The sequence below is a fragment of the Paroedura picta genome, chromosome 13 (genome assembly GCF_049243985.1).
Source record: "Paroedura picta isolate Pp20150507F chromosome 13, Ppicta_v3.0, whole genome shotgun sequence".
NCBI classification, from domain to species: domain Eukaryota; kingdom Metazoa; phylum Chordata; class Lepidosauria; order Squamata; family Gekkonidae; genus Paroedura; species Paroedura picta.
In genome coordinates, this window is record NC_135381.1 from 20971541 (window position 1) to 20985117 (window position 13577).

Below are 13577 nucleotides of genomic sequence, written 5' to 3' on the forward strand. Positions count from 1 at the left end.
TAGGGCAGGGGTAGTCAAACTGTTGGCCTTCCAGATGTCCATGGACTACAATTCCCATGAGCCCCTGCCAGCTAGTTTGACTAACCCCTGCACTAGGGGTTGGGGGTGAGAAGTAGTTTAGCTGGAAAGAGTAGGCAGAGGTTCAAGCACATTTTCTGATTTACGGTCTTAGAAATGCTACATTCCCTAAGCATGTGAGATAGTCTGGGAAAGTTTAAGTTGTCCACATTTACTAAGGAATGGTTTTGGTTGCCAGAAGCTTGTAAATGTTTACCACAGATGAAAAAAGCAAAGCCATTTGCTGCTTGCAGTGTTTCTCAGTGTCCTCCAAAATGGAGCATGTTTTGTTTTTCTTCACCAGTGCATTTGAGCTAACAGAAGTACAAGGTATTAGGATTTAGGAATCCTTTTTGTTGAGCTGGGTTGTAATTTAGAAAATTAAGGAGCCCAATTTAACTCTGGCTCTTCCAATCTGTTATTTTAACAGCCCATATATAATATGATTAACTTTGCTGAAAGGGTGTTTTCTACTGCTTGGCTCTTCTAACAAGTAAATCTTCTCTTTTAGACCTGTCATGTCATGGTGCTTCTAGTCAGTCAAACCTGTTTCACAGTTATGTTCAGAAAAAAATGCCTTTTACCCTACATGCAAAATACCCCCCTCCCAACATGTTAGTCATCCCCCACGGAACAAGTCTCAACAATTAAGTTACACTGCTGAGGGCTCAAGAACTGCTGATCTTTCTTACCCTTAACAACTTCATGCAGGTAATTACCTCTCTGGCCCTGCTCTAGGGAAGAATTCACTTCCTTGTAATCTTAGTGGGTTTTTTTTAAAAAAGTATTCCATCTATTTATGGACTCCCTTAAGAGACACGGGGACACAGTTCTCAAAGAGAGAGGTGGGAGCCCTAAACAGGTTGAGCAGTCACCTTACAGGAAGTAGCATAAATAAGCAGCCAGAAGTGGTGTATTCCCACCTTTCTCAAACTTCCACAGACATATTCCTACTGAGATCCATTTTAGCCACAGGTTACTTATTTACAACAGTGATTTTACACCATATTGGTGTTCCTGCTCTGGCTCTTTCCTCTCCTTCAGAATATGCAGCTCCTTTATGCTTAAAAAACAAAACACAAGAACTTCACTCTATGCCCTCCTCTCCATTTTGCATGTGACTGACGCAGGAACCTGAGCTGAAATACTTATTGAAAATACTTATTTGCTGCCTCTTCTGAGACCTCCAAGAGAAAGCTCATAGCCTAGAAGAGATCAGCAGCTGGCATTCATCTCACTCAGGTTTCCTCAATTAGGGTTTCATTAAACCTTAGGGTTTCATGACAATCTCACATGGGTTTCTCCAACTGGGAGGAAATTAATTAATTTTAAATATATATATATATATTAAATCATCATAGTTTACTTATGTTTTTGCTATGTTTTAGACTGTCAATGTTATTATTGCTATACTGGTTTTAAATTATTGTTAAATTATTGTTAATTTTAACTGTATATAAACCGCCTGAGCCATATGGGAGGGCAGTATAGAAATTTAATGAATAATATTAACATTAACAGTAATAATAATTTATGGTCTTGTTGACCTTCCCAGACCATCATTGGGGGCCTCAGGTGTACAAATCCTTGCTGACCAAGGTTCATCACACGTGATAGTGACTGGAGTCCAGAGAGGTAAATACTCTCATTTTAACAAACTGCAGCGGGGAAGAGGCAAAGGGGAGGCATAGACCTGCAGTATCTCCCTGTTTCTGGGCTGGGGGTGACCGGGTAGCATAGGCCTGCCCCAACCCTGTTTTTGCAGGCTCCCTTTGGTGAAGAAGAGTAATCTGGTAGCCAGCCCAGAGTACAGATATGGCTCTGTTCACAGATCATCTGAAACTATTTCCATGCTGCCACTTCCTGCACTGCAGGAGTTGCCTGGTAATGTCACATTTTGTTAGATTGTCTGGGTGATGTCATTTTTAGTGACATGTGACAACTAGGGGCAGGAAGGAAGGTGTGGGCTGCTGACATTACTTCCGGGGTTCCTTGAAGCCTGCAGAATATTTTAGGGATTTCTCAACGCTAAAAAGGTTGAGAAAAGCTGATCTAATTACACAAAACAGGGATCCAGGTATCTGTGTCCATAAGAAAGAACAAGCTGAAGATTTCTTCCCTGCTGTCCCCCCCCCCCCCCATTTTTGGAGAAACAAGGCAATAACATTATCACACACAAACTAACTCTCAGGATCTTTTGCATCACAGTAGATTATTCTGGGATGTATGCACTACTTTAGGAAGCCACTATGCAAGACAAAGTTTGAGATTTATGAAATACTTTTCTAAGCATAGTAGGGAATATAGGAGGGTAGCATTGCATTATGCTGTCCTCAGGGCTTGCCTTGGTTGTAGAGCTGTCTCCAAAGTGTAATATATTATGCAGATCTAAGACCTGGTTCATACCTGCAAAAGACTGACAGCAGAGCCTTGAGTGGTAGAACAGACTGCACCACATTAAGGTGGTGGATGGTAGATTCAAGCTTTGCATCCTCCCTGAATGCAGAAAACTAGTGGGAAGAATGGAGTCTACTCCTTTTTGCTTCCTGTGCTGATTTTCTATTTACAGGGAGCTTTAAACACTGGGAAGCACTGTAAAATGTGACACCCTTCCTGCAGTCTATAATGGTGTAGCCCATTCGAGGTTCTCCTGCATGTGTGAACCAGCCTTTAGTTACCCTTGACTAGGCTGGACCAGTAAGTTCATACCTAATTTGGGGAGTCTCAATACAAAACAGTTTGGAAATCCCTGCATTACGTATATATGAGAACAATAGGCCTCCTTCTGCTCCTTTAAACTATATGAGCCAAGAAAAGTCTGCCTATAAAATGAATGGTTCAGTTTCCTCCAGCAGGAATTTTTCTCCTCTGATGCTGGAGGCAGAAAATTTTCCTAAGGGCTCACACAGAGACAATAGTTTTAAGCAAGATGTTGCGAATGGGAATGTACAGTAGGAGGGTCACTTCTGAAAGTTTTTGTAGTAACAGGTTTCACTTCACTTTTAAAATGCCACAGGAGACTGCTCATCAGAGTATTGTTATGCCTGATCCTCCCCTGCAGTGTCAGCCCCCGAGGGTAGGGCTGGATGTGCACATTTGGATTTGGGTTTTAAAATAACCAACTGGCAACAACAAAACAATAGGACACGGTGTATTTATTACCAACAAGACCAGCTGACCTTGCAGGATCTATTGAGCTGGTGATTGGACTACTTTTATGTCAGTCTCGTGAACTAGTGCAGCCTGTCACCTGGGGTAACTGGAACAAGCCTCCTGGTGAGCAGGCAGGCAAATCACTCTGGGCCATTTTTATTCCTCTGGGTTATGCACCTGCCTCTTCCACAAAGGTGCAACTGGCAATCTAAACTGGCTGCCAGAGATATGATAACAGGTTGTTATCCATTGGCCTTTGCCATGGCAAAATCCCATCTAGCTCTGTGTTAAAGGTGGACGACTTACTGGCATTGAAAACAACACTGGATTTCTTGAAATATTTCTGTAGGTTCAGCAGGATGGAACGAAGTAGCCCGAAGATCTTGCTAGTGGGCTCTCTTGTCCAAAAGGAGGAGAAAGGGTGAGTGCAACCAAATTACCCCTGAATTACTTGAAGCTGGATACAACAAGACCAGCAACTAGACAAGAAAGGTTGTGCTTTAAGCAAACTGCTTCCTTACTGGCACCTGGGGAGGAAGCTCTCCTTTGAGGATGCCAGCAGCCCCAGATCACACTCCCTGTTGGCCTCAGAAGCAATCCTCTGGCGCTGCAAAGTTTCTAATGTTCAGATTAGTATTTCACAAGTTGGGAGTGAAGAAAGAATGGGAAATTCTTCTCTATAATGTCTTGTGGGTTTTAGCAGACCCCCCCCCCCAGTATTTTCCTTCCCTCTCCTTTAATTGACATGGAACTGTGGGGCTTCGGGGGGAAATGACAATTACAATCGGTCCTGTTTTTTCATGTCCTCTAATATTTAAATTTGTTTACTTAAGGGATGTCTTATCCTTCATCTCCTCACTCAAATCTCTCTATCCAGACTCCTGTGAAGATCAGTACCCTTGCTCCTTCATTGTCCTTAAAATGAAACCCCAACTTTTAACTGATGCTTGACTACATTTGATATTTTAAGACTCATGGAGCATATTCAGGGATGACCTGTGCCAATTTTAGGTTTACACTTACAAAAGTATATTTTTATGCATACCCGGGGCAGGGGGCAGTGGCAGGAACCCTTTCCCCCTAATTTTCAGAAATATATCAGTAACTCCATTTTGCTATCCTTACTTGCTGCAGAATCTGCATTTTCAGCTTTGTTTCTGAAAATCCCAGGTAGATCTCAGTATCTATAACTTATTTACAGCAGACTATTCTATTTATTTATAATTTGACTTGTATACTGACCCTCTTGGACTAGGCATCTTGGGTCATTTCTGTAGCCACCAGACACAGAACAAAAATGTGTTTTAGCTTGACATTGTTCTGAAAAGATCACCTGAGGAAAAATGTGTGGGTTGAAACTTGGCAATAAGGAGGAGCATGTAGACGGTACCTCCCCACACTCCTAACTCTGTGGCACACAGCTGGCAATATAAGAAGGGGAAAGCCCATAGATTAATGTCTGAGCATCAGTTTTGCACTGTAGTTGGTCCACAGTTCATCCTGGTGACTCTGGTTAAAAGCCCTCATCATCAATTTCCATAAGGCAGAATTCAAAGGGTATGAGACATGGAGGACTTGGTCAAGAACCAATTTGTAAACTCTATCACTCGCATGTTCTCTCTTCCCCTATGTGTGATTAACACTGTGCCAGAACCATGGCATGGTACAGAAGGAGCTCCAATCCACTTCGGCCTACACAGTTATCTCAAACAAAAGATATTTGGGAAAGGAACTATTTGGCTCACTATGGAAGTCCACATGGTCTTCCCCAATGGGGTAAATAACTCCCCACCACTACCATTTCTGCACAGAAAAACAGTGCAGGAAAGGGGGAAAGCTGATGTTCTTTTTGCACCACAGGATGGTTCTGTTCCAGAATGGGAAGAAAGAAGAACATACAAGTAATGATGATGTTTACAGGCTGGGTTCACGTTTCCTACCCAGTAAGTTCTGCCGTGGAACTCAATCCTCAGGTAGTAGCCATCATAGAAGATTTCTCTCCTTTTCTCTGCCTGATAGCTTGGAGCACCACTGCCAATTGAGAGATGCCCACTGTATAAGAATAGGCACTGAGGCCCAGACAATCCTGAACACTTTCAAAATTAGCCAGAAAAGGTGGTTTGGGTAGGCTTGTTGTTTTCATGCCAGTGAAAATCCTTGAAGGCTTCTGCTGTGTTTCAGACTAAAGGTGTGAAACCAGTCCCGCTGTGTTTCGTGTTATAAAAATGCCACAGCTGCCACTGTTGGAAAACAGACTGTTTAGAAAAACAGTGTGATAATTACATTGCTTCAAAGATGCATCTGGTCTTTTTTTGGAGGGGAAGCTTCTGCTGTATCAGAAACCATTTTCAATTAATATGGCAGATTACACCTTGTTTTGGAGGGGGAGGGAAGATGTGCATTGTGCTAGAAAGAATGGGGCAACACCTCCTCTCTAGATGGGCAGTCTCCATAGGTAAAGCACAAAACCAAACAGATGAGAAAAAAATGTATTCCATGCAGTCTAAAAGATGGTTACATGCAAAGCAAGAAGGTGAGAGGTCCAAGTACCAGGTCAAAGGTTGCCTCGAGGGGTCGCTTCAGTGATCGGACAGCTGGCTGAGTCTTAATTAGCAGGCAGCGAGCACATGATGGTAATGAGCCAAGGGGGGGTTTTCAAGCACAACAACAGAAAATCAGGAAGCAAGCAGAGGTGCATCAAAAAAAGGAGAGCGACATTGTGGAGTAGGTGAAGAGAAAAAAATAAAATGAATGCATTATACAATATATATATTAAAACAGACTACACATGCACAACACAGGGACTTTGCTACCATTAACCAGACAACTGCTCTGGGTGGATCCTTGGCTTTCCTACACTTTTCAGAAAAAAAAGCTGTGTCACCACAGGGCACTTGTAAAAGGCATCAGTGTTACAGAGACCTTTGCGGCATCAGACACCGTAGGGTTGTTTTGCAACAAGCACAGAGAACATGGAATAAATTTTGAACAAAGAATGTAGAAAATACGATCAAGGCTTTGTAAATAAAAAGGTTGCTGCAAAGGCTTTCTTTCTTTCTTTCTTTCTTTCTTTCTTTCTTTCTTTCTTTCTTTCTTTCTTTTCTTTCTAGAAATGTTTCTAGTCCTCATGGCTGCAGGAAAAAAATCTGGAAAGATCTGTGCACACCCACCATAACTCTACATTATTTCAAACTCTAAATCATGAAAGTTGAATAAAATTGTCTGCGACTAAGCAAATACATTCCATTTGTATAAAGTGCCTTCCAGTGGCAGAATTTGAGATCCCTTGGCAACTGGATATGCACAGCCTGAAATTACAGCATGGCACTTTTACACTGATGCTAATCCCAACGCTTAGAAGCAAACGGAAGCCCTGATTTGGTTCATTTTCTAAACCTCAAACCCCACCCCCACCCGCACAATGCTGCAGAAGAATATATGCGGTTGTCTGAAGTCAGGTAAATGGGGTGAGTGGGGAAACATTAATTCCTTTTTCATGTTGTAGCACAGTTGTCACACCCACAACACACACTGGGAGCTTGTGGGTACAAGAGAGGTACCCAAGGGCCAGTCCATGGCAAAGAGTCAGGAGCACATGGCACTAGAGATGAGTTTGCATTCTATAGATACTAAAGTTTCAGGATCTAAATTTGTCTTATGCTCCAGGTCCTTCCTCCTGTATGAACATAAACACACATCCAAATTTGTGGCTACCACTTCTTAATCATCCTCGAGGAAGCCGTGCCTAGTTCTCTCAAGTGCATGACTGCAGCTTTCCATGTTACTACTTGGACGCCCCCATTTTTTTTTTGCCTTGCAAAGTTGTGCAAACATTTCTCATGAAACGGAGCTAATTTGGCTCCTGGCCAGGCACATGATCAGCCTGAACCACTTCCCAGAATTTTGAAGTCTGTGGGTCTGGAGAGCAGCCAGACATAGTGATTACCCACTGAAAAGCGAGATATGATTTCAGCACTGGTACGGGGGGGGGTCTTGTTGGTGGGCTGCCTACTTAGAACTGACACTTCTAAGCCATCACCCTGCTGGGCTACTGATCAGGGCATCACTCACTCGACACCTTCACTGCCGCGCAGTTATCTGAGGCTGCACCTGCCTATACAGGTTTCCTGCACTGATGTACCCTACTAATGATGGTCCTCATTGTGCCTTTCCTTCCCCCTGTTTAGAAAGCAATTGATGAGGTGCCGTGAGAAAGGAAGGTGGCATGATACTGCCTGATCTTGTATGATCTGAGAATCTCAGCAGGGTTGGTACTTGGGAGAATACCAAGGAAGGCAATGGCAAACCACCTCTGTTTCTAAATTGGCTTTAAGTTGGCTAATTGCCTTGTTGACTACAACTCAATGGCACTTTATACACACATGAAGAGAGCCAGTTTGCTGCAGTGGTTAGGAGTGCGGACTTCTAATCTGGCATGCCGGGTTCGATTCTGCGCTCCCCCACATGCAACCAGCTGGGGGACTTTGGGCTCGCCACAGCACTGATAAAAACTGTTCTGACCGAGCAGTGATATCAGGGCTCTCTCAGCCTCACCCACCTCACAGGGTGTCTGTTGTGGGGAGAGGAAAGGGAAGGCGACTGTAAGCCGCTTTGAGGCTCCTTCGGGTAGAGAAAAGCGGCATATAAGAACCAACTCTTCTTCTTCTTCAAAAGCAAGGAGATGCTGCAATCTGGAAAACAACCATACCGTCCTTTCCTCCTGCCCATGTGGAGCTGCTTTCTCATGATTCCATGGAAGGTGAGCAAAGTAAAGGGGGTGATTTATCTAAAGCTGGGGCAATAAGCATCTGTTTAACGTCAAGAGTTTCTTTTCCTGTTCACATCTTATCAGGAATATCATTTGGTAACAAGGACAACTTCATATACCTTTTGGACCATAGCCACTTTCCCAGATGTATTGGCATGACTGATAGCACACCTGAATGGTACTTTTTAGTGTTTGAGTATGTCCCAAAGCCGGTTTTATACCTAACTTCTCTTTGAGACATTTGTGGTAAGCAAACTCTCCAGGCAGACCATCTGGCAAACTGCTATAACCCAAAGGAGAATTTTCCCTCCTCTGAAGCTGTAACTGTAGTGCCAGTAAGGCAAGTTTCATTTCACGTCAGGCTGGCAAAATCTGCAGACGTATCTACAAGGCTACCCCGAAAGCTCAGAAGGCACAATCAAAGCATGAAACCTTCAAAGTTAATGAATAAACCAGAGGCTATTTGGGTGGCAAGACCCTGGCATCCAGTGATCAATAAATATTTTAAGCAGGCTGGTTAACGGCACATCAGTAAGGCGAGTTAGGTTTACACCAGAAAGGAATAGCATGAATTAAAGATGCTCTGGGGCGCCAATGTTGCAGTTAAGATGTCAGGGATTAGGGATGATTAACAAAAGAACCCACCAGCTGATATTTCCAAAGGCTCCTTCCGAGCAAGAGTGCTTTGACTAGAGTGTGGGTCATTAAAGAGTGATCTTTTAAAATGTAAGAACCCTCATCATGTCATGCTTCTTGATCCCCACAGTAATGGTAAGGGAGGGCAGTGCAGATATGAGTATTGCTGAACAAACTGATTAATCAAGATGCATGTTTCTAGGCAACACTGAATCTATCAGAATGGATGCTGGTTTAGTTTATTTGTGTGTGTGTGTGTGTGTGTGTGAGAGAGAGAGAGAGGTTTCTAATCAACGTGGCTTTATGGCTGAGGGATAACTGTTTAGGCTTTACTTTATGGAGTTCTTGTTAGGCTGGAAAGTGTGATTCCCAACTGAAGGGACCTTGGAGAAACAATCTTACGGAGCTGAACCTTGCAAATCCCCTCCAACGCTCCAATTCAAGAGCTCAAGATTTTGCCAGGGATGATTCAGCAGTAAGAACACCAGTATGGAGTTGTGATTACAATGCTGGACTAGAACTTTGGGAGATGCAGATTCAAATCCCTTCTCAGTCTAAAACTGACCTTGGATCAATCAACCTAATCTACCCCCCCCCCCAAGGGGTATTGTGAGGATAAACTAGGGGGAAGGAAATCATGTTCACCACCTGAATTAAGTAGAGGAAGAGCGGGATAAAAACTGTACCAGGCAAAACACGTATTACACCATAAACTTGGTTTTTCCTTCCTCCAGCCCAGAGGTACAGAGAATAATATTCATAATGTACAGGAAGGGATCTGGCCTCAGTCTAATCTTGGCATGTTAGTTTCCTACACTTCAAACTTGTTTCTGGTAAAGCTTGCTTTCAAGCTGCTCTGCTCTAGCTGGGGGTACTTCTCCCCCATAAAACCTGTTTTTACATGGCAGTGTACACCATAATTTAAGGCTCTTCAAAACAGGACAACAAACCTCTTACATCCCTCTTGTGCTCTGCAGACCAAACAAACAAAACTGAGCAATGCATTTGGATGGAGGTCATTCGCTTACCATTGCAGCTGCAGCAGTTTGATTCACCTGGTGTTGAGCTGCCTTGATTTTGGCTTGCAGGTGTGCAGGGGGATGAAAGTACTTGCATTTCTCCCTAGAGCATCGCCCTTTGATGTAATCCATGCAAACTGTAACAGTGTTCTCGTTTGTGTCTATCATGGCAATATCTATCGGGTGAGCATAACGGCAGTCGTTCTCACCACGTGTGCAATTTCCACGCTGAAACTCTCGGCAAACCTTAAAAGAAAGCCACATGATTCAGGGGGGAGGGGGAGGAGGGAATTAGCAATCACACTCCCTTTTTCATTCTTCAACAATAACTGTCAGGGGTCATATAAAAACAAGTCAGGAGACAACAGGAGGAGAATCCAGATTCAGTAGATTTAACCAAGCCCCACCTGTCATGCCCCCATGCCTTGATCCCAAATCCATTTTTAAAAGGGAGCAAGAGGCAGCTCTCTATTGCTCTCTTTCGGTCAAAACAGGTGTTTTCGTTGTATTCTGTGTTTTCACTCATGTTTCTTTTGCTGATTAAAGTAGGCCTTTGCTGCAGAGCTCACATTTATTGGTTGCTAGGAATGTGTTCTTCTTCAAGTCCAATGTCTTTCAAAGAATGGCAATGCACCTAGTGTAGGAGGTACAGGTGTTGCAGCAAAGGGCCACTTTTGTTTAGCATCCAGTGAAAGATGAATGAGTGGAAACCAGGCTTCAGATTCAATCCACGGTTCCTGCCATGTTAGTAGTTCAGACAGATGGCTCTTTTCTCTTCCAGAGCCTGGTAACTTCTGGCCATGTTTTTAGTTAGTGTCACTGGCAGTCTTCAAGCAAAGGTTGGATACACACTTTTCTTGGATGCTTTAAGATGCTTTGGGCTGATCCTGCGTTGAGCAGGGGGTTGGACTAGATGGCCTGCATGGCCCCTTCCAACTCTATGATTCTATGATATAAAATGATATGTGTTGTTCAAAATGCTCAGCCAAAATACAGTGTACTGAGGGAAAGGAGTCTTCATTTTTGCCAATGCAGGACAACCTCTACATTTCAGAACTCCTGTTTAGTTCTAATGAAGGCATGAATATGGACTTTTAATAATTTATGATCCCTCTCAAGCCAAATTCATATTTGTTAATTAATCCAGTCATTTAACCCCCACTCACTAAGAGAGGCCTCCAGTTAAAACACACACACAAGTTAAAAGTTAGCTTTGTGTGTACCAGAGATGTGATGGTGGTGGTGCTGGTGGGGTTATTTTTAAAAAATCAGAGTTTGAATAGATTTTAAGTTGGCTTCCTCCTCCTTGAGAACTCAGGGGGACAGGAATCTCTGCACTTTCTGCTTTCATGTCAGATAACCAGAGTGGATAGGAAACTAGTGGTCTTGTTTAGATGAACAATTCCCTAGATACCTTCATTCACTCAACAGAAACTGAAACAAGCTTACACTTGAGAGAGAGCTGCCTCAAATAATCAGGACTTCCTCACTGGCCTCATTTCTTCTTGAGATCAACAACCACTTAGAAGAGCATTTGGCCATTTTCTCTGCTGTACAGAATTGCATGGAATTCAGCGAAAGTATTCTGTGATCTTTGTAGGGAGGTGTGGCTAGGGAAATAGGGTTGGGACTCTCCAGGCCATGTAAACAAGGCCTGTTGATTCAAAACAATTGTCTTGAATCAACTAACTCTTGAATTTCCCTGTTGTTGTTGTTTTTTTAAGTCAACAAAACCCCTGCAAAATAATTTTTAAAAGCAGGTCCTAGGGATTTGGGTCAAGTAATGGCAGTTCTGCTCTATTAACAATACTGTCAAGGGCTTTTTCTGACTCATCCTGGTAGCCAGTCACTGCATTATTCACATTAAGTGTAGTCTTCAACTCACACACAACGGAAGCTACAAAGCAATTTTGTACAAACATTGATTTAACTTACAAAACGGATAATGCTTACTCCAACATCAATAAAACTGGCCTTAAAAGCTTCCTTGCTTTTGAACTAAGACGCCCCAAAACATTATGCTGTTATCACAGAACAGATATGCAAAAACCAGGGGGAGGGTTTTTTTTTTTAAGCATTGATTTTTTTAAAAAAGGAAACGGAATCAAAATTTTGCCTTAATAATATTAATAATATTAATATTAATAATATTCTCACCCCGCAAGCATTTGAGTTCAAATGGCTCCCATTTAAACATGGCATTAAGACAACGCAAATACCTCCAGTTTATCGGTCCTCATCAATTTCTGCCCAGCAGAGCCTCCCGGTACTGAAACGGCTGGGTTCCCAGATACCAAGACTGGCGTATTTGGTAACAGCTCTGCAGGAACCAATCCCATTCCAGGAGAAACATGACTTAAGTAGGGGCTGAAAGCCATCGTGGGGCTGGTTGCCAGCGAAGGAGTCACAGGAAACGTCGTCTGTAAACAAAGGAAAGGAAAGGAAACAGAGTCAGGGTGGCCAGTCTTTGGGAACAATTATCTGGGAGGAGAACTCAGTCTATTAATTTCCTGTCATTAGTTCGTGATGCTCTCCTCCCTCTTTATTGATTCCCACATACCAAGTGCATTTCAAGCACACAGCATCTTTATCAGTAAGGACGAAGAATGTCCCTGATCACCACCGGTTTAATGGCACAATTAAGGGGGCAACTCAGGCTATTAGGAGAAACCCCCCCTCCCCCAATCAATCAAGCCTTCAGGCAATAGAAATGGAAGGACCCAGCCAATTTTGGATTTGAGATGAGTTGGGATGAAGAAGAAGAGTTGGTTCTTATATGCTGCTTTTCTCTACCCAAATGAATCTCAAAACGCCTTCCTTTTCCTCTCCCCACAACAGGCACCCCGTGAAGAAGAAGAGTGCTTGCACTCGAAAGCTCACGCCTCGAATAAATCTTTGTTGGTCTTAAAGGTGCTACTGCACTCTGATTTTATTGTGCTACTTCAGACCAACACGGCTACCCATTTGAGTTATAAAATGTAATTTGAAATATTATGGGTCTTTTCCCCCTTCTCTTTCTAAAAGCTGCTTTTAAGAAAAAAAGATTTGGTGATTTTTTTTTTCTTCGCTTTTGTTTTGCATTAGAAAATAATGAATATCTTTAAGAAATAATAGTTCTGTAATAGGCAGTTTATTATTTTTAAATAAAATTTATTCAGCAAAAAGAAAAAGTACCAGTGGTGAAATCTGAATTACTCGTCTTTGCTTTCTTCCCTCCTGCCTGGTGCTAGCCAGCATAATCGCAGTGGGCTTGGAGAGATCCAAGTATTATGCTGCTTTCTTTTGGAGAAAGCTCAGCCATAGCACCCGTCCTACTTCCACCGCTATTGCCATTGTTCATTCTAATTTAAGACCCTGGTAACCCGGTTACGGGCAATTGTGTTAGGCCAGGGTCTGACACAACCTGTCACAATTCTCAGTTTCCACGTTTATGGGTTCTCAGATTTTTCAATAGGCACTTGAGCTATGTGAATTTTGTTCCTCACTAATAGAACTCACAGCCTGACAAGCTTGGACTAATTTCCCCTAAGAAAATTGAACAGAAGCCCTGTATGACCAAGGATTACTGAAAAGGGAAGTGAGAGAAGAAAAGGTGGGCAAAATTTTAAATGTACGATATATTTTGGTTTCTTCAATACATTTGTTGTTGCTGTTGAATCATTCCCTACTTGCCCCTGCGTTCTTCAGAGATTGCCACCCACAATGCCTTGCTGAACCTCTTCAAGAATCCATGGCTTTTCTTGGCACTGAATTTGGATTTTGGATTTTCCTAGCACGATAAGAATAGCACCGATAGCTCAATTTGTTCTTAAGCTCAGACCTAGGCCCATAGTGTATGCACATCTTACTGCAGATTTTCAGAGCAGTAAGCCTTTAATCTTGACTTTGGATTCTCTGACTGCTTTTTACACCATTCTTTTCCCCCTAGTGTATTTATTTCTGCA

General features: G+C 42.7%; 1 protein-coding gene across 7 annotated transcripts in view; it reads right to left on the reverse strand.

Moving 5' to 3' along the window:
- The window catches only part of MBNL3 (muscleblind like splicing regulator 3), a 110885-nt gene that overhangs the window by 22554 nt on the left and 74754 nt on the right, over positions 1-13577 (reverse strand). For 4 of the 7 annotated variants that reach the window (XR_013226427.1, XM_077309424.1, XM_077309420.1 and 1 more), the window contains 3 exons: positions 11853-12053; positions 9643-9879; positions 5761-5814 (listed from right to left, as the gene is read on the reverse strand). Coding sequence is in view for 5 of the 7 variants with exons in the window: in XM_077309424.1 (XP_077165539.1) it covers positions 5761-5814; positions 9643-9879; positions 11853-12053 (492 nt within the window). In the remaining 2 variants the exon portion in view is untranslated. The remainder of the gene's footprint in view (positions 1-5760; positions 5815-9642; positions 9880-11852; positions 12054-13577) is intronic. The other 3 variants (XR_013226428.1, XM_077309422.1, XM_077309423.1) reach the window with 1 other exon arrangement.